The 21,981-nt window shown below is 41.7% G+C and overlaps 1 protein-coding gene across 1 annotated transcript in view; it reads left to right on the top strand.

Moving 5' to 3' along the window:
- Nucleotides 1–21,981, top strand: part of LOC145401915 (uncharacterized) — an 80,589-nt gene that overhangs the window by 40,313 nt on the left and 18,295 nt on the right. The window contains exons 4-7 of the mRNA XM_080274021.1: nucleotides 2,386–2,513; nucleotides 3,807–3,915; nucleotides 5,138–5,249; nucleotides 11,543–11,767. Coding sequence (XP_080130147.1) covers nucleotides 2,386–2,513; nucleotides 3,807–3,915; nucleotides 5,138–5,249; nucleotides 11,543–11,767 — 574 coding nt within the window. The remainder of the gene's footprint in view (nucleotides 1–2,385; nucleotides 2,514–3,806; nucleotides 3,916–5,137; nucleotides 5,250–11,542; nucleotides 11,768–21,981) is intronic.

Genomic DNA, 21,981 nt, shown 5'->3' with positions numbered 1-21,981 from the left:
ATTGCATTTTTTTTTCATTAAATTCCATTTTCCATGTGTGGCTGCAATTGTACAACTTATCTAAATCGTTTTGTAACTCCTCATCTGTCACCATTCTGGATCGCTTCATATTTTTTACATCTGCACACATATTCATATAACTGTTTAAGCTTTCTGGTATATCATTTATCAGAAACATAATGGGAGCCAAAACTGAACCTTGTAACACTCCACTACTCACAGTTCCAATGAGAATACTTCTTTCCTAACTGTTCTAAATTCTAAGAGAATGTGTGTGTGTGTGTGTGTGTGTGTGTGTGTGTGTGTGTGTGGCGCAGCCGAAACTGGAAAAGGGATTTCGATTATATTTGCTGGGATGATTGCAACTCGGTCACAGATGGGCCCGTTTCAATTTCATATCGATTGAAATTTTCCAAAGGGTCATTTGACCCCTAATTTTCCCCAGAAGCATTACTTTGAACGCGTCGGGGATTTTCCATGGATTATTCTGGCTGTCTGCATGAGCAAAAGCTGAGCAGACTGATAGGACCGCGAAGCTCTTGTTAAAGCTGTACAAATAGCATTCAAGAGAATGAAAAACTTTATATGCGAGTAAATCGCTAAGGAAGAGGTGCTACGAAGTTTCCTGTGCCACGTAAAACAAAACCCAGGAAGAGGCAGTAAAAAACTGACATTCCATACCGGTTCACATTTTTGTGATTGTACGTACTAACACCTGTGTATTGCTGAGTCAGGTATGTTTAACTATTACGGTTTGATGACGTACGTTTTTCATCATTGTTTTTTCTAGGCAATTTGGTACTCTTATGGGAAACCTTAATTGTAGAGTTTGCGCAAGGCTGTCTAATCCCTTCGGCTCGAAAGGTTCCCCTAAAGCTGAACAAAACCACCTGGAGGTATAGCGAGAGTAAGGCGACAACTGCGTCATGGGATTGAAGGGGTTAAATATTAGTTCAGCCCGAGGGTTCTACCATAAATTGAATAAGATCGTATTTTGGCAGCAGGAGATGACTCAGAATATGGACCCGTATTACAGTCGTGTATTCCACTAGCCAGTTAGGCCTTCGAGCCCAGCATTTCGATGGTGTGAATGATAAGTGATTGGATATGTGGTTCATTTAGGTGTGCTGTCTGTTTTATCGATCTGTAGTTTTGGTACTTTTATGTTCCTCTTTCTGGGCCCCACCCACACCATGTGTGTTGTTTAGGCAAGAGAAGGAGGATAAGATTTAAATGTATGTGAAAGAAAAATACAGCGTTGTGGATACTTTATTTTTTACTTAAATTAATGGATGTACTAAATAATGTTTGCAGGGGTTCAGTGCTGAGTAAATGGAAGTGTGGCCCCTTTTCTCTAGCTAGGCACGTGATTGCTCATATGTTTTTCTGTTCCCGTATCTGAAATTTGTACGCCCCTTTCACAGCAAATAAGGAATGAGTGGTTGTCGTGATGATGATTATGATACTAAAATATTCTCACTTTACCAGCCATACACACTCTACTTATCTCAGCATTACTCTTCCCTGCTTCAGTCTCGTTTTCCGTCTCACAGTCTAAAGTCTGCTTGGCTCAGTCTCACTCTGCCTGGCTGGTCTCATTCTGCCTTGTTCAGTCAAACTCTGGCTGGCCCGGTCTCACTTTAACTGTCTGCTTTACTCTCACATCTTTACTTAAACCAAACCCAACCATCATAACCTAACTGAACGTAACCTAGCGTAACCTAACTGAACGTAACCTAACGTAACCTAATCTAACCTGACCCATCCATCAAATCATACTCCACCTCCACCTCCCATTCTCGTTCCTTTCCCAGAAATGACGAATAAGCTCTGTGGCTTGACGTGGTTTGAGCGACTCTCTCTCTCTCTCTCTCTCTCTCTCTCTCTCTCTCTCTCTCTCTCACACACACATCTACCATCCTTACCACCTTCCCCTCCATCCAAATCTACCACTGCCCCTCCCCTTCACTTTTCTTTCACTCCCTTTTTTCCTTTTACATTCCTTCCCTTCCTTTTCTTTATTCATGTTTGCACTTCTCCCCACCTCCCTCTTTTCCCCACTCATAATCTGTTAACGAGGGATACCGTTGGCAGTTATCCTGACATTGGCTTGTCGCTGATTGGTATAATAGTTTTCTTTCCTATGACGAAACTGGGCCACTCCCACCACTTAAATGCCGTACAAGTCATGGTTTGCATAATAGTGAGCCTGAATGTTAATGAAGGAATAAGTCTCTCTTTCAGTCAGAACAACTCTCCAGTCTGACGACTTTTGGCCACCAGTTAAGCTGGAAGGGATTGTGAATTTTTGTTAGTTTAGAAGAAACATTATCGTCACTGATTTGTGTTATCTGCCTGTTATCTGTTTACGACTTATTTTGGCAGGTGAATCGTCAGAACTTCCGCCAGCTGGTGAAGGAAGCGAGCATACGGTGGCTGGATGCGGGTGAGACCTACGCTGTGGAGGACGTCACCCCAGCAGATGAGCGCCTCTCTATATTGCTGACGGGCAAGTGAGTAGTCGCTGTGTTATACATTGTCCATGTGGTGTTTCGGAGGAACGCGTTCGCACGGTGGCACCAGCATCTGTTCGACTATACAAACGTCCCCCAGTTCCCTCTCTGTCTCTCGAAAGGTGGACGGTGGACTGTAGAAGACAACTTCAGCCTGCAGTCCACTGGGTTCACGTCCAGATGAGTCTGGGGCAACAACGATACAACAGCAATTCTGTCCACTTCAAATTGCCCTGATATTGACAGCTGTCCGTCTTGAATCCTGAGCTGTAACATGAGATTAACACAAGAACACAGCGCTAGTAATGATGAAGTAATGTGGAAAGGATAAAGTACTATGGAAAGGATATAGAGCTGTTCAACAGTACAGCGTATTAGTCTGCTAGTGAGCTGCAGAAAATAAGCAGCAAAGTGACGAAAATTTCTGCAGAGTCAAGATGAACAAACTACTGTGTATTAACCTCTAGTGTCAGGTAAGGAGTTCGGATGTTAATAGCTCCTGAACCTCTACCCATTTTTTTTTTTTTTTTATCGAGGCGAAGATGCACTTGACAGATTGGTGATGAATGGCCGAATGCAACACATCCAAATAACATTTACTAACCCAAATTACCCCCTCAGATATATGTTGTCAATAAATAATGCAAACGAGTAAAGAGATTATAAAGTAATGTTGCATTCAGCCAGTCATCACCAGCCTGTCAAGTGCTTCTTCGCCTCGAAAAAAAAAAAAATGTAGTAAGTAGTTCTGGTGTTGCTAGTTCCTGTATCTGGTAGGTTTAATAATGTGATCGTACTCTGTACGGGGCAGTATAGGTGGGTGGTGTAGCTCCTGATTGCGGTAAGGAGGCGGAAGTATGAGCTAGAACTATGGTTGTGTTGCTTGTAGGGCAGTAATTCCTGTGCCAGGTAAATCATTGACCTGGAGTATTTATGTTTCCTTACAGTGCCGTGAATACGCTCAAACTTTCGTTCATTGTACGGATATGTCACTGTAGGTTCTTTCTGATCCTTAGGTACTGTAGGGGGAGGGAGGGAAGGAAGGAGTTAAAACTGAGAGAAAAGACGGAAATGGAAGTTATGAGAACAAACGGAAAAAGTGGGAGAGGATGAAGTCGAGAATATAGTGTGTATTTATTTCTTAATTACATGAGCCTAACTACCACCTCTCGTAACGACATAAATTTCTTTCTGCATGCCTACCTACCTTCCTACCGTCTTGCCTAACAGCCGTTCTACCTACTTATCTTCTTGCCCATTATCTTATCAGTCATTCTAATTACTTACGTACAGGCTACGTGTGACGTGCGACTCCACCCACTTGCACTACATCATGCCCAACCAGTTCATAGACTCGCCGGAATGGGAGGCCTGTCCTGATGACTCTGACGAATTGTTCCAGGTTAGTTTGTATGTTTTGCTGATTTTCGAATTACGGTAACTTACAGTTCCTTCAGTGATGACTTAATGTGGCTTCACATTTTGTAGTTCTGACATGGTAACTCGTGCGTTGGTGACAGCGAATTACTTGGACAGTGCTTTTATTTATTTATATTTACAGGGATTGAAAAGCATAGTAATTATGCCGACATGTATAAAGTAACAATACTTCCAAATGGGTGACTTATAGGTACTTTGATAAAGTCAGTGCTTATGTTTCGCTGGTTTACTATAGACTGACCCGGTACTGGGGGATACTTAGCTACACAGTAAATAATGCTCTAAAAGACTAAATATCTTCGGCACATTAAAACATCCCAACATGTAACTTATTTATCACTTTGCCAACCTAAACACCACCATACCAACGCTTGTTGCACTTCAGCAGCAGTTCATCGGCATTCAGCATTGAGCACTTTTCAGCAGTTTACTATCACATTCAACATTTTTCTCAGTAATTTACCAACACGCACAACAGTTGCTGTCACATTCAACTTTTCATAGTTTACAAACTCACTTATCGTTTCTTTACGGCATACCAACATACAGCAGTTCATATTTTGCCAGCACATTCAACACGTTCCACATTAGTTCACCAACACACGTATCATCTTTTACGGTAATTAGCCAACGCATTCAGTTATTTTCACAAAAGTTTATTAACAATCAGCATTGCTCTGTTATTTACCTAGACAATTATTAGTTTTCTAAACAGTTTACTGACACATGCAGAACACTACATAACTAGAGTGGCACTCAGTAGAGCGCATACCTCCTCCAACGTCCTATCTCGCAATGTTAAAGAAAGTGAAAAAAAAAAAAAAAAAAAATCCTGGATCCGCACCTTTATCCAGATCCCACCAAAATTTATTGGAGTGTATTCTGCGCCAAGGCCCATTCTTCTACCAAGTTTCTTGGAAATCCGTCTAGTAGTTTTTGTGTAATCATGCTCACAAAACAACCAACCAACCAACAAACAAACAAACAAACGGACAGGGGTGAAAACATAACCTCCTTCGCGGAGGTAATAATTTATTAACACATTCAATAAGTTTCACAATCAAGTGCAAACACATTCAGCACTGTTCATAACAATTTACTGACTGCGTTTCGCTGTACGCAGCATTTACTAACACTTCCAGCACGTCACGCATTACGAACTCATATTTGCTCACCTCCATCAGGTGAGTATCGTGGCTGAGGAGCGCAGCAAGCTACTGTGGTGGCCTCGACCCCGCCTCCGTCACATTCTGCATATGAGACCCTTCCTTAGAGCCGTCATACACAACCTTATTGGTGAGTGGGGGTAGGGGAGGTAGGTCGTTGGCAAGGGTAGTGGTGAAGTGTGAGCAAGAACAGTTTGTGAAAGTACCAGTTTCTGCGACTTTTCCTCAGAGCTGATGTAATGTATTGGTGAGCAGAGGGAAGTAGGTTTGTAATCTGGTAGGAGTCACAGTGCCAGTATCTATGACCCTTCTTCATAAGTCGTACACAACCGCATCGGGGTAAACATGTCTTATTTGAGGCAGTACCTTACCAAATCTGTTCTTCTTCTTCCTGATAGTCTGTTTTTTTTTTTTATTATTATGTTTGGGGTGGTAAATAAAAGTTTCTTGTTAAATCTGTTTCCCCGTTGTTTTTAGCTCTTCTTCTGTGACAGTTCTTGTTTGATTTGTTAGCTTAATGGCGGAAGGAACTGTCCTAACCAAAGTGTTTAACTAAACCTAACCAAACCTAGCTTAACTGTACCTAATGCTTTACCCTAACCAAACCTAAGCTCCATTTGGGAAATTGGGAAACGAAATCCACTTTTGAATACGTTGAGTGAGTAAAGCTTACATTTAATACCTCTTGTCGGTAAGTGGGGAAACAATGGTCGTTGCTAGGAGTACGAGGATTACGGTATCAGTATGTGTTTGGAAGTGAGGAGTTGATCGTTAGTAGAAGTGACAGTATTGCTCTGTGCACTTCAGTGGATAGTTGGTATACCGTTAGAGTGACAGTACCAATCCACAGAAGGTATGTACGTACCTGGTATCGTATAAATAGTAAGCAGAGTAAATTGTAAGAGATGGTTTCATATATCTCACTTTTATGACGTTAGTTTGTACGAGTATGGAAGTAAATTGTATGAAACATGCAACAGCATTTACTGTACTAAGTACAGAACGCAGTGGTTAGGATAATGCAACAGAAAATACACAGTAAAATGTAGTTGTAGATAAGTAGCACGTGTTAGAGAATCTGTATTAAAGACAACACAGATGTGTTTGTTAGCTGGTAGTATTGTAAGTATAGTGGTTACAGCAAGAGATACAAGTAAATATACAGCATTCGAGATGATAGAAATTGTACAGTATATACACAAGATGCACCCATAGGTATAAATACGGTACTGTAATGGGGTAATAATAAGCATAAATTAGCAGAATTCATCGTTTTCAGTTATAAATTCAGTGGTTGTAGTACTTAATATGTACTGTAGTTCTTTATGACTGTTACAAGTGTATAGGAATAAAAGCAGTATTCAACGAGCAATGATAAGTACAGCTCCTGCATCTCGAAGTGAGTAGTATGGTATTGGTTGCAACTCCTGTTATAGGTACTTAGGTGTATCTAATTAGGTGTAAGTGGGTTCAGGATAGGAGAATGATTATGAAAAATACAGGGATGAGTGAGGCTGGTCACTCTCATCTTAAATGTCGAGACCAACTGCCCAGCCCCGGGCTCCTACGCTCCTCATGGGACAATGTAGGATTGGATAATGGATGGATGGATGGATGGACTACTTTGTCCCAAACTAGATACTGGGTTTTATTCTTGTGGGCTTAGGAGGCATCCTAGCACTTTAGCGCCAAAAAAAAAATGACTATGCATAATTAACCTACAGTGCCAGAGAATATAAAAGCACCATTCACAGAAAACATTGAATATTAACATGTCATGAACCTAAACTTTATCAGTACACTAGTGATTAGTAGATGAGGCTTTTAGGTTTTTAATGTTTTTATTTTTTATACAGGGAGGGGGAGAACAGAAGAATAAAAAATTCTCTCTCTCTCTCTCTCTCTCTCTCTCTCTCTCTCTCTCTCTCCGTCCATCATCCAATCCTATGTTGCCCCATGAGCGGAGGAGCCATGCATTAGGCAAGTTGGTCCTGACATTTAAAATGAGAGTGACCAGCCTCACTCATCCCTGAGTGGCATTACGTGAGATATAAACCCCATCCACCCCTTGGATATAAACCTACACAGGCTAAACCCGACTGGAACCCCTTAATTAACCCACGAAACCTCCAGGCGCTTTAATTTTGTTATATGGTTACCACCCAGCGTAGTAAATGGTTTCATGGTGTACAGGAAGCCATTTGGCTTGTCACATAGCTTGGAGTCGTTCATAGGCAGAAGGAAGGGGAAAGAGTGAAGGAAAGACAGAAGAGAGAGAGAGAGTGTAAAGTCACATACACAGAATGAAGTGTAAAGAATGAAAGACAAAAGAGGAAGGAAGGACGAGAGGAAAGGGCAGACACCCAAAGTAACACTACATCGAGTGAGTGGATGGTGAGCGCCCCCACCTATATATATATATATATATATATATATATATATATATATATATATATATATATATATATATATATATATATATATCATCTCATCTCTCATCAGCCGTTTGAGTGTCCACTGCAGGACCGGCCTGTCCCTACCGAAGTGGGGACGATACAGCCAATGTATCTCTACTAAGTGGCTTAGGCTGTCTGGTAGAAATTGCATGTATTGTGAGAATTGCTTGTAAGTGTAATTGTAGTGTTGTAGTGGCTTTGGATGTGTGTGTAGTCTGTGAACCAAGTGTAATCGGCCCGCGCAAGCCGACTGGGTGCAAACATACTTTATAGTATGCGACACTGGTTTAACCACAGCACCCCTGATGTCCGCCAAGCAGTACGTGGCCAGAAGAACGCTCCCAAAGTTTATTACCCTGGCGGGGCGCGAACCCTCTTTCTTCAGTGTACGAAAACGCACAGTTTGCCACTGTACCACAGAGGCTCCTAGGATCAGCTATAGCTTGTTCACTGGTAATAAGTGAACTTTATTATAATTTGTTGTGGCATTTAAGATATAGAGAATTTCGGATGAAGAGCCATAAAGCCTCTTCCCTGTACCGACTGACCTTCATTTAAGTCACCTATAGTTTTTTTTTTTTTTTGTGTGTGGGGGGGAAGGGGCTGAAAATATTGGGGTCCCCAGGTCATTTGCCCCTCTTTCTCTGTTAATACATTGTTGGTACCGATACAGTAGTCTACTGGACTGTACACAGCCTTCTTGGTAAGTTCAGCAGAAATTCAGTGCTAGTAATTATAGACGAGTCAGGCGGGTGCATTGTTGTTGTTGTTATCAACCCCCATCTGTTACTGAGCAGACCCGTCAACCACAGGCAAGCAACCATCCCTGAAAAGCCGTCCTTTGCAGTGAATCGATGTTCCCTTGTGGTTGGTCGCACCTCACCACAGCAGGGCGCGGGGGAAAGTGTGCAGGTTTGGTTCTTGGATGGATGGCACATTTGCGTCTCTCTGCCCACTTAACGGGGCAGAGAGGCTCCACTTCAATCCGTGACTTCGTTGTTATTAGTTTCCTGGGTTACAGGATGCCATTTGATTTGTCACTCCGTGTAGAGCCGCCTGAAGTGGAAAAAGAGTAATAAAAGTGACAGAAAGGAAATGTAGAAGTATGGAGAGAGGAAGGCAGATGCAGAAATAGAATGATAAAGATGAAGGAAGAATTAGGTAGGACTACATCAGGTGAATGGATAATGGTCACCACAACCTACTATTAAGCGACTGTGTCAACATACTATCATGTTCTAAACTCATTAACTAAGCATATACCTATCCATTGGCCGACACAACATATGTGAGTGGTAGCCTTGGCCGTATGCCCTCCGGACATATCCCTAACAGTGACCTCTTCCTCCACAATATACCACAGTCACCCGCTAGTTTTTTTTTTTTTTTTTTCCCAGTTACCACACTTTTATTTAATACCTGTAATCTAGATTATTATAATTACTGTCCAAGATATTCTTGTTTTGCCAAGACAAAGCAGCCAACCTCATGAACCTGTCTGCTGACCATATCCATACCGTATATTAAATATACTCAATTAACCTGTAGATAAGAACATTTTGCAGTACTAGTTCTGATCGTCAGTATGTATTCCATCAGGTGGGTTGCACCGATATTCTCACATTCTCACACTATTGATCATCCCCCTTTTTTGAGACATAATCTGCTGAATTGCCACTCGTGTTTCCTATTTGTTCCTTTATTTCAGATTTTCCTTCCTGACCAATCCAGAGCAGCTGTTGTAGTTGGCTTTATTGTGTCCCTGTCGGCATCTGTAATTGATGTTCCTCAGAATGGTGTTGTTTTCATTATATTAACACAATTTCTCACCGATGATTCCAACCTTCTCTTCCACCCACTTCAGCAAGCATCCCTCCCGAGTCAGTCCATAATTCAGGTGACAAGGCTATGGCACACCTGACTTCTGATCTTTTCCCTCATTTTAGGCTGGGAAAGAAAACGCACATATGCCTTTGATGCGTCACAAGGGGGCATATTTGAAAGATGGATGAATAGCTCCTCCCCCACATCGGAGTATCTGAATGATGCCTCCAACTGTGAACTCAACACTCCTTACCAAGTTTCCACAAACAAAGACGCAGGGAAATGTTGCATAACCTGATTATTTATAATTGTTTATTCTCACAAGTGTTTGGTCAAAACGTTTTATAACAGATATGAAAATAATAGCATCGAAAAATAGTGAGGGGGGGGTTGATTTAACCCCTTCAGACTGAGGACTCTTTTTCTTGCCACTACCAAACGATTTTATTTAGTTTCAGGGTGATTTTCAAACTGGAGGAGTTAGATTTAGTACCCAGTAACCTCTTCACAGGTGGGTCCTTCCAAGTTTAATAAAATAACCTTGCATTCTCGAAATTAATTAGAAGAGTACGGTTGGTGGTGGTGCTCACCATCTACTCACTCAGTGTAGTGCTGCTTTCGAGTGCCTGACCTTTTCTCTCTTCTTCCTTCTTTCCATCCTTCCTATTCTGTCTTTTTTTCCTCTATTCTCTTACTTCCTTCTGTCTACGGGTGACTGTACACTGAGTGACAAACCAAATGGTGTCCTGTACACCAGGAAACCATTTACTACGCTGGGTGGTAACCATATAACCAAATTATGGCGCCTAGTGGTTAAGTGAGCAATTAAAGCTCTCCAGTTGGATTGAGCTTGTGCAGGTTTATATCCAAGGGATGGTTGGGGTATATTGCTCACGTAATGCCACTCGGATGAATGAGGCTGGTCACTCTCATCTTAAATGTCAGCACCAACTTGCCTAGCCCCGGGCTCTTACGCTCCTCGTGGGGCATTCTGGATTAGATGATGGATGCATGGACATCACAGTGAGTTGTGCTGTTTAACCCCCCCCCCCAACCAACCGTACCCTCCTCCTCCGCCGGAAAATCGGACGGTAAGACAGATTTTTAGCCAGTACTTCTCCCCCACTCCCTTAGCATGTGTTAAAGATACAGCATTGACCAAAAAAAAAAAAAAAAAAAAAAAAGTTATGTCAGTCCTTTTGAATGATGTAGAACTCGTCCGCCTTTGAGTACATTTATTTTCCATGATTTCTAGAAAATGGTGAGAAAGGAGGATGGTTTTGCTGGAGGAGAATCTATGGGTACCCCCTCGAAAGTTTTACCAGACTGTTAACTAAGCCGCGAAAAGTGTACCGTTCAGGATATTGTCCAGTACATTGTTTTAACAATTGTAGTTAGAGGGTCTCCGTAACTGAGTAAAAGTTACCTAGAAATATATAAAAGTACTCGTAATATTTTGAAACCATCTTGGTACTTAAGGGGTTCGTGGAGATTTTAACTCCTTCATCCTGGAGCATTTCTCCTCATTTAGAATAAAAATTATTAGGAGATAGTAAGCATAAACAGGTTAAAGATGTCATCCTACCAGAAGGCATAAGGCAGTGTTTCTTAACCTTTTCCAACCTCAGCACTCCCTGTAGTAAGTTCTCACAATCCAGCATCCCCATACATCTGGTTACTGGGACTACAGTTGCTACATTACTACAAGGATAGTGTAAAGTAAAGGGAAGTACTGCTTGACAATTTATTTTATACATTCTTCAAAAGTAAAACATCAAGGGTACCAATGCAGCATTTTCCTTCATCCCCTAAAATTGATTTCAGCACCCCCTAGGGGTGCTAGCACTCCAGGTTAAGAAACGCTGGGTTAAGGAGAAAGGGAGGGTTCCAGTTTAACCATTTCATGGTCTGATAGCTAGTGTGTATTCCAGCTAACCCCAAACAGATTTACTCAGTTGAGGCAGAGTATTGGAGTTAGTGTTAATTTCACCATCTTGTCAGGGTTGGAATAATTCTGGTATTCTATTTCAGCTAATGCCAGATGATTTTATTCAGCTGAGTCACTGGAGCCTGAGTATTGAAAAGACCTCCTTTTACCCCTGCTTATTAAATACTACAACTACCCTCTTTGCTTCATTTGCAGGGAAAGACATCACCACTAAGCTGTATTCCCTAAACGAGCAACTAGGGGTGAGTTCAGGGTTGAGCGTGGGTGAGGGTGGGCGGGGTACTCAAGACGTGTGGCGGGGCGTGGTGCAGCGGTCCATGAGCCTCGACACGGTACATACGGGCACCAAGGGCTTTGTCAGGTCACTTGCTTGGAGGGCCAGTCACCGCAGGACCTCCGCTAGCTTGTGTGACAGTGCAAGTATGTTCGCACCAGGTTTTTGTTATACTGACAGCCACCAGTGACAACAGCTGACTAAAAATGCAGTAGTAGTGGTAGTATGTAACGACGAAATATTTCTGGCACTACTTAGTAATGTAGTTTAACCCTCGAACTTCGAGTATGATTCCTTTTACTAACCGCATAATGAGATGTCAGATGTATGAGAGTAGTACCTGCTCATTTTATTCCTCCGTTTCTTTTACCAAGAAATTGACTGACTAATTTTAGGCTACAAAACAGTCGTGATGTACTTTAAATAAATCAAAGTATGGAAGTGCTGTACCGTAATTTTTTAAAATGCCAGCCTTAGATTGATAATATCCTGGAGTGAAAATTGAACATGCATTAATGCCAGCTGAAGTTGAAGGGTTGATTGTCCTTGTGGGGTGATGGACTTAAAGACTAGATACATGAAAACTTATCCAGTCATGCCAGTCTATAACCAGGAATTGTTATATACAAGACATTAACAATAACTGAATCAAACTTTGATATGCTAACAGTAAATCAGGCTTGTATCTAGTTTGGAATTTATTTAGAAGAATAACAGAGTAGCTGTAATTTAGACCTCCAATTATTACTTGAAGGTGTGCATGTTAATTAATCGCACAATTTCGCCATTTTATTTGAATTTCAGTATATGGGCTTTATGAACTAGCATTTAGAAATAAGAAGTGAGCTATTTAACTTGCTATTTTCTTAGACAGTTGGGTTGTCAAAATGCTCTTAGGTTGTATAACATTATGGAGGTATAAAGGAGACATCTTGATTATATATGATTGTAGGTGGTATAAAGAACCTGTAAGTATTTCCGGTATCTAAACTGTTTGTAGTCTTGTAAAAAGGAAAAGAAACCAGAATATATATACTGTTGTTGAGTTTGGAAAAAATCAGAATATGCAGGTGATTGTAAAAATGATGATGAAATTTGGATATACAGTTGTTTCACAAAACTTTTGCCAAACTTAAGGTTCATTGGTTTATTATGATGGAAAAGTGTTTTATAAATCGATTTCCAAATCTATCATTATGAAGCTGTATGTGATCCCCTTGCTGATTTTCTCCCCTTAGTATTACGGAGTGGACTAACCAGTAGATTGGATAATGCCTGTGTTGAGGGAGTCCACTCTGAGTTACCGTGTTTAGAGCAGCTGGAGTTCTACTTAAGAGCAAAGAAGTGAATGAGATTTGGAAGTTTGTTGTTGTTCACATATTGCTTAACGTGACCCAAAGTTTAACACACCACATTTCATAGTTCACTCTGTATAACTTATTGCAGGTTATATAGATAGATAGATAGATAGGGAGATTGGGAGAATGTTTGTGAGAAGAAACTTGGATGTGTTAGCTCTGAGTGAAACAAAGTTGAAAGGGAAAGGTGAGTCTAATTTTGGAGGTTTGAATGGAAGGATGTCAGGTGTTGATAGAGGAAGGGCGAGAGAAGGTGTGGCCTTGTTAGTGAGCTCGGAAGTGCAGCAGTGTGTGATTGAATGGAAGGAGGTGCCATCAAGATTGATGTGGGTGAAAGTGAAATTTGAACGTGAGTTGTGGGTACAGTAAGAGTGCATATGGGCCTGGTAGCAAAAGGGATGCAGAAGAGACGGAGTCTTTCTGGAATGATGTTGATGAGTGTCTGCAGAGTTTTGGAGTGAATGTGAATGTGGTAATGATGGGCGATCTAAATGCTAGAGTGGGAAATGTAGCAGTTGAAGGTGTAGTTGATATGCATGGTGTGCCTGGAAGAAATGAAAATGGGGAACGAATGGTAGGGATGTGTGTTGAGCGAGAGATGGTGATTGGAAATACCTTGTTTGAAAAGAAAGATATTTATAAGTATACATGGGTGAGACAGGAGGGTGGAAGGGTTGTTGACAGTGCATTGATGGACTTTATGGTTGTGTCCAGGAATATATTAGGAAGATTGTTGGATGCGAGAGTTTTGAGAGGGGAAGGTGGAGGTATGTCTGACCACCACCTGGTGGAGGGAAAGTTGAAAGTAGGTAAGAGATGGGTGAGAGCTAGGAGAGTTAGGTGTGGCAGGGAGGTTTTGAAAGTGAGCGAATTGAACAACAGAGAGAAAATGATAGAGTATCAGGAGAAATTGAAAGATGCGTGGAATGCAGTGCAAGGTCAGGAAAACGGCAGTGTGGAGGAGGAATGGCAGTTGTTTAAGAGTGCTGTGGTGGGGCATGCGGAAGAGGTGTGTGGTGTGAGACGAGTGGGTGGTGGTGTAAGAAAGGGAAGTGATTGGTGGTGCGAGGAAATAAGTATGGCTGTGGCAGAGAAAAGACGTGGCAGAGAAAGACGGGGGGAGACGATGGCTCAATCGGTAGAGAGGTGACCCACGTTCAAATCCCTGCTGGGACAGGGAACAGTTTGAGGATTTGAATTTCCTGTAAAGCAGACTTTACTGATCTACCAGAGAACCCGCCGACATGTAAAAATACCCCCGCTAATACCAATACACCAGTCCTGTATGAGACAGCCCTAGCATGTATTCAATATGGACGGTGGGTGTTAACGCCGAAGTGGTGACATGTAGAGGTGTATGATATGTAGGAGGACTACTGGTCCTTGGGAGCAGGCTGTGAAGCCTATGCCCAGAGTCGAGCAAATTAAAAAAAGAAAAAAATATGAAGTGTGGGTGCAGAGGAACGATGAGGTGTCATATGAGAGGTATAAGGAAAAGAGGAATAGGGCGAGAAGGACTGTGCGTGAAGCTAGAGTGGCAGCAAATGAGAGGTGGAGTAGGCGGTTGACTGAGAATTTTCAACAGAACAAGAAAATGTTTTGGAAGGAGGTGAAAAGAGTGCGAAAGGGAGAGTCTGAGAAGGAAGAGGGAGTAAAAGCAGAAGATGGAAGGATGTTAACTGAGATGAATGCTGTAAGGAAGAAATGGGTGGAGTATTTTGAAAGCTTGTGAAATATAGAGGAGGAAAGGGAGGCTGAGATTGTTGCTGATGGAAGGGTGCAAGGAATAAATGTGTTAGGAGAGTTGAGTGATTCTTTGATCACGATGGAGGAAGTGCAGGAGGCAGCAAAGGAGGTGAAAGTAGGGAAAACTGCAGGTATGGATGGGTGTGCTGTGGAATGAGTGAAAGGTGATGGAGCGACTATTGTTGAGTGGTTAGTAAGATAGTTGATTGTGTGTTTTGTGGAAGCTATGATGCCAGTTGATTGGGCAAGTGCTTGTGTGGTCCCATTGTATAAAGGTAAGGGTGATGAGTACGAAGGTACTAGCTTTAGGGGTATAATATCTGTTGAGTGTTGTAGGTAAGGTGTATGGGGAGTGTTAATTAAGAGAGAGAGGGTACAGAGGCAGCGATCGGTGATGAGCAATGTGACTTGAGGAGAGGGAGGAGATGCATGGATCAGGTGTTTGCTGTGAGACAGGTGTGTGAAAGGTATTTAGCAAAAGGTAAGGATGTTTTGATGGTTCATGGATTTAGAGAAAGCATATGATAGAATTGACAGGGAGGCTTTGTGGACTGTTTTGAGATTGCGTGTACTTGATGGTAGGTTGCTGAAAGTAGTGAAAAGTTTTTATGTAAATAGTAGAGCGTGTGTAAGAGTGGGAAATACTATGAGTGATTGGTTTCCTGTGAGAGTCGGGCTGCGGCAGGAATGTATGATGTTGCCTTGGTTGTTTGATATTTATATGGATGGTGTTGTAAGGGAGGTGAATGCGAGAGTGTTAGGTGGAGGTTTGAGTCTGGTGAATGCTGATGGTTTAGAGTGGAATCTGAATCAACTGCTGTTTGCAGATGACTGCACTGGTGACTGATTCGGAGGAGAGATTGAGACAGTTGGTAGAGGAGTTTGGAAGGGTGTGTGAAAGGAGGAAATTGAGAGTAAATGAGAATAAGATTAAAATGATGTAGTTTAGATGGTAGGAGGATGATTATATTTTTGAATGGTAAGTTGCTTGAGGAGGTAGAGTGTTTTAAGTATTTAGGGTCACATGTTGCTGTAGATGGAAGAATAGATGTAGAAGTGAAGTTTAGAATAAATGAAGTAGGAAGGGTGCTTGGAGGAATGAAAAAAATGTTTAGATGTCATTTGCTTAGAATGGATGTAAAGAGAAGGCTGTATGAAGATGTAGTGGTACCGACTGCGTTATATGGGGCTGAAACATGGAATATGGGTGTAGTAGAGAGAAAAAGTTTGAATATAATGGAGATAAGGTGTCTGAGGAGTATGAGTGGAGGGACACATATGGATTGAGTGAGAAATGATGAAGTGCGAAGGAGAGCTGGAGTTATGTGGGAGATGGCTGATCAAGTTGAGCAGAGAGTGTTGCGATGGTCTGGGCATATGGAGCGAATGGATGATGAGCGATTGGTGAAAAAGATAACTGGATTGGATGTGAGTGGTGTACGACTGAGAGGAAGACCACGAATAGGATGGATGGACAGTGTGAAGAGAGCATTGGATGTGAGAGGGATGTCTGTTGAGCAAGGAAGAGTGGCTGCGCATAATAGGAATGATTGGATAGAAATTGTGAATGAATAAATGGTGACGCAGTCCCGAGGGGACATTCTCCCACATTTGGTTTGATCAGGTCAGGTGTGGGTAAGGGGATGGGTCCATTGTGATGTGGCAGGGGTAAACCAGCCCTGTTTTCGGGCCTTGTTGCGGAAGTCGCTGGTTGGACTGCGCAGTTGACCCTCGTGCAGTGTGGTGTGGTGAGGATCCATCCCTTCTCCATTTTGGGGCTAAGACACGAATGAATGTGGGATTGTGAATGAGTAAATTGGGAGTGTGTCGTCCTGTTTCGGTTACCTCCTTTTCTCAGGGAGAAGCAGCCTAGGTATATATATATATATATATATATATATATATATAAACGAGTGTATGGAAGAGTTTTGTTATTTGGGAGATATGTTTTGTGGTGGAGGTTTGGTTGGAGCTAGCTCTGTGGCAAAGGTAAGGAGTGGTTAAAGGAAGTTCAGGGAGCTGTTGCCTCTCCTGACATTGAGAGAGCTGTCCCTCCTTGCTAAGGGAGCTTTGTATGTGGCAAGTGTTAGGAATGTAGTGCTGTATGGTAGTGAGGCCAGGGCAGTAAAAGAAGAGGATATTCGTAGACTTAAACGTACAGAAATGACAATGATTGGATGAACGTGTAGTGCGTTCATTAACTCCAGGCTTGGGAGGGCTAGGTTTACAAATGGAGAGTTAAGAGGAAGGGTGGGACTGGAGCGTATTTGTGCTGTGATGGGGAGGGGTAGATGGAGATGGTTTTGACATGACATGTGGAGAGGATGGAGGATGACAGTTGCGTGTTGAACGTGAGAAATGTGAACTTCAGAGGTAGAGTTGAGAGAGGCAGACCGAAAAAGACCTGGGTTCATAGAATATGACCTTAGGGATAAGGGACTGAACAGGGAGGCTGCCCGAGATCGAACAGCGTGAAGTGCCGCCAATATGTGACCAAGGCCTTCGCATGCAATTATGTTGGAGCCTTTACAAGCAATACGATATATGGATAAATACAGTAGATAGATAGATATGCTGGAGTCTGCAAATGATTGCAAGAATTAGGATTACAAAGTTGATAGTCTCTCTCTCTCTCTCTCTCTCTCTCTCTCTCTCTCTCTCTCTCTCTCTCTCTCTCTCTCTCTCTCTCTCTCTCTCTCTCTCTCACCTTAACTAGGATATCATAATTGCCTTACAGTTCATTAGCACATGGAAACTCAAAGGCCACTGCTACCGCATAATAAATTGCCTTAGCCTCTAAAAGTACTGCACACAAGGTTGTTTGTGTATCTCATGCATACGCACATGCTTACTTAGTGACATTAGTGTATGCATTATATGTGTCCTCACATTGATAAGGTGTATACCTTCATAAAGTACACAGGCCAGCACATTGTATGTATGTAGAATTGCATTTCATGATATACAACAGACGGTTTCATGGGTGCTGTATATGTGACTGTAAATTAATACATACCAGTACAGTTCATCCTCACTTCTTGGATCTAATCTGTATCACGTTGCTTTGCTAATAATATGTTGCGTGGCCTGGTTTGACCTACATGATCCTGATGTGACCTGTATGGATGGAAAATCTGATCGGACATGAGTTGACCAAAGTAGACTTGGAAAGGCCTGATTGGACAAAACTTAACCGACCGAAGTAAATGGATGTAAAAGGATCTGAGGTTTGGAATTTTCGCACAGGGCCGGTTCTGAGTAGCCTACAAGTGACACAAGTGACTGCTTGGGACCCTCTGTTTCCTGCCCCCATATACCAGTGTGTGTGTGTGTGTGTGTGTGTGTGTGTGTGTGTGTGTGTGTGTGTGTGTGTGTGTGCATCTCTCTTTCTCTCTCTCTCTCTCTCTCTCTCTCTCTCTCTCTCTCTCTCTCTCTCTCTCTCTCTCTCTCTCTCTCCTCTTTCTCTGTCAGTTTATCACAAATTCAGTTCAGAAGATTCGAATATAACAACAATAAAAAAAGGATCATAATTTGTGTCCAATGCAGGTGGGGTACATTAGGGGCTCACAAATGTGATCTTTCACAGAGCCCCCAGAAGGCTAAAACACACACACACACACACACACACACACACACACACACACACACACACACACACACACACACACACAGATCCATCGTCTATACATTGTCGCTACCTATACTGTCATTCACGTTTACCGAACAACACCGATAAGGTATTACTAGGTAACAAGTGTCCACACAGAGGTGTGAAACATGTACGAGCGAGCAGAACGTGTTGGAATCGGGTAGCTTTTGATGAAGATGTTAAGGATAGTGTTATTCAGATTCACAATTTTTCCGCTAAAGTTTCACCTTTTGCTTTTGCTGAATTGATTTTTGTTTTGTTGCGTGTTTTCCACAGAAATCAATTAAGCAAGTTGTACCTTGTGACTTGTGCCAGAGCTGTAATTCACGCACTTTGTGTGTCGTGACAGCGATGCCACACCTCACCAAACAAAATCGATCACACATAATCTCCCATAAAATCGTTATATCTGACGATAATTCACCATTCACATGGTAAATCTTGTTTTTAAGGGTGCCCAATACAGTGAATTTCCCGTAAAAAAATCATAAGTTCAGCAGTATTACAGTTTTGATAATGTTTTTGAAAAAAAAAAAAAAAATACTAATTGATGAATTTTGGGTATCTATTTCATATGGTCATATTACTTTTGCATGGGGATTTCAAAAAGGTATACTCCATAATTATCTTAAGCAGTATTTTCACAAAACTGCACGATTAGATGCTATCTCAATTTACACCCCCCATCCCCACCCGCTGTCTGAAGACCAACCTGCATCATTGTTCTTGTTCGCTGAAGCAGATTAATAAATAAACTAGAGGGATAGTCAGTGGCGCATGTCTCCGACAAGGGCAACGTAATTTCCAAACCACGCTTCATAATGGTCTAGGTTTTCTATCATTGATTAGGGTTTCGCAAAAAGTGTTTTCCGGACCCAGGATCTGTAATACGATCCGGATCCGTCCCAAAATTTAGTCGATTGTTCCCAGAGACATGGACCATCTACCCACCAAATTTAGTCCAAATCTCTCTGTTAGTTTCTGAGTAATCCTGCTAACAGACTTACAGACTAACAAACATCGGTCCCAAAAGTTAACCAATTGTTTCTTGGGACATGGGCTGTCTACCCACAATATTTGGTCCAAATCTCTTTTTAGTTTTTGAGTAATCCTGCCAACAGACAAACAGATAGTCGTGAAATATTCTTTTTGTCGGGGAAAATAAATAATACTAGGAGTATTAGGGGTTTCAACTTACAATTATGCTATCCGTGGTCCCTTCTTTTATCCGGGTTTATAGCTTGGTCCATTTATACATGTAAGTAAGTCTTAAACATGACATTAATAATTAGAGGGAGTCAGTGGAGCTCATCTCACCGACTTGGGCAACATGATTTTCAAACCACTCTTCATAATAGGTTAGGTTTTCTCATAATTGATTAGGGTTTCACAAGAAATGTTTTCCAGGTCCAAAATCTGTAATACGATCCGGATCGGTCCCAAAAGTTAATCAGTTGTTCCCTGGGACATGGGCTATCTACCCACAAAATTTGTTCCGAATCCCTCTTAGTTTTTTGAGTAATCCTGCTAACAGAGAAACAGACAAACAAACAAACAAACAGGGGTGAAAACATACTCTCCTTGTGGGAGAGTATTACATTACTTATACTTTGCCTCAAGACTAGTGACTGGTGAATAAATCATGATTAGTGGACTGTCAACCACATCTTCACTGGATTGTGGCCAACATGACACATTTTCCCGCTCAAGTGAGATTTCTCGGACTGAAGAGGGTTAAGAAAATTATTCCATGACTTCCATCAACCTCAATATTTTAACGACTATGTACTTTATTAATTTTGGCTTTGACTTAGATCTTGGAAATGAGATTGGGCTGTATACAACATAAACATTTGAGCCACCATGGATGATGCAGAGATTTTTGTGCACAGCTGTTTACTGCACATCGCACCAGTTTAGTATTATAAGGGAATCATAAAGTGCTAATAGATAAAAAGAAGAATGAGAGTTTCATCGCATTTTAACTTCAAATTTCATCAATCACCAGCACACTCTAAACCTTTTTTTTTTTTTTTTTTTTTTTTTTTTTTTTTAATGGTCATAGACATTCTGGTCCATCTGCTCGATTTTACCAGGACTGTGTTTTGAATTTTAGTGCTTGGTTAAGTGTTGAACGAAATTGAAATAAGTATACCCTCTCGGTGGCCTAAAGAAATGTAAACGATCATAGATAAACGCAGTCATTCCCTGAACATACGGGCGGATGGGTCCAAGGTGACTAATATGATCATTCTTTCATCAGCAATAGGGTCAAAATGTTGCTCTAGACCGGAAGTGAAAGACAACACGAGGGAAGGAAGATGATAGGAGAAAGCAAAAAAGGGAAGTGGAAAAAAGTAGACAGGTATGGACAGAAGAGAGGGAAGGAGAAGAGTGGTGGAAAATGAAGAGATATTGGAAAACAAAGGTGCGGAGACAAAACTAAAGTGAGTAGGAATGAGAGAGAGAGAGAGAGAGTGAAATAATGAAGGATGAAAGAGGAGGAGGAATGAAGGTAAGGAGAATTGGGTCACTGGGAGAAATGAAGTAAGACAGAGGGTAGATGAATACAGCATACTGAGGAGAGGATAGAAGGAAGTGAATGAGAAAGGTGGAAAAAACACACACACACGCAAAAAAAAAAAAAAAAGAAAGAAAAAGAAAAAAGAAAAAGAAGGAAAGAGCTGTGAGCAGGGGAACGGGAGTAGAATGTATGAAAAGAGAGAGAGAGAGAGAGAGAGAGAGAGAGAGAGAGATGGAAACGAATGTAGAAGTAAAGGATTGAACGCATGAGTGAAGAAAAGGGAGGAATGAAGCAGAATGAAGGAATGAGTGCAGGAATGAATGAAAGGGATGAGGGCAGCAAAGAGTAAAGGATTGAAAGCAGTACTGAAATAAAAAGCATAGGGAATTAGAGAATGATAAAGAAAACAGGAAATAAGGAATGAAGGCAGAAAAAAACAGGGTGAAGGGATGAAAGCAGGGAGAAAAGTGAGAAAGAGGAAGATGGAGGGAAAGAAGTAGGGAGTGTAGGAATAAGAACAGGGAGAGGATAAACTGAAGGAAATAAAGAGGCATGGAGTTGGGATAGGGGGAAAGGAACACAAATAATGAAGATCGAGGAAGGGATAAAGAAGAAGCAGGAGTGAAGGAATGAAAGAAATGAGAAAATGAGGCAAATGAAAAGGAATGAAAATAGGAAGGAGTAAAGGAAGTGGATGAAGGAAGGAAGGGACAAATGAGGCAGTGAATGAAGTGAAAGAAGAGTAAGGAGGTTGGAGTGATAGAAGTGAAGAAAGAGAAAGAGAAAGGAACAGAGAGTGAAGGCATGAAATTAGAGCAATGGAAGAGGGAAGGAATGAAGGAGACGGAGTGAAGGATGAAAAGACGGAGGGAACAGAGCGAAGGAAGAATAGAGGCAGGGAGTGAAAGAAGAAAAACAGGAAGAGAGTAAACTGAAAGAAACGGAAGATTTAAGTAAGGCAGCAAATGGGAGAACAGTGATGAAAGGTGAGGAAGGAAAGAAGGGGGCAGGAAGTGAAGGAATGAAGACAGGAAGGAACTGATGAAGAGACAGAGAGAGAGAGAGTGAAGAAAGGCAGAATGC

The sequence above is a fragment of the Coenobita brevimanus genome, chromosome 57, assembly GCF_032717465.1.
Source record: "Coenobita brevimanus isolate Jiangsu-jjx chromosome 57, ASM3271746v2, whole genome shotgun sequence".
Classification (NCBI taxonomy): domain Eukaryota; kingdom Metazoa; phylum Arthropoda; class Malacostraca; order Decapoda; family Coenobitidae; genus Coenobita; species Coenobita brevimanus.
Note: the sequence above shows the minus strand (reverse complement) of the source record. Positions and strands in the feature narration are given on the sequence as shown.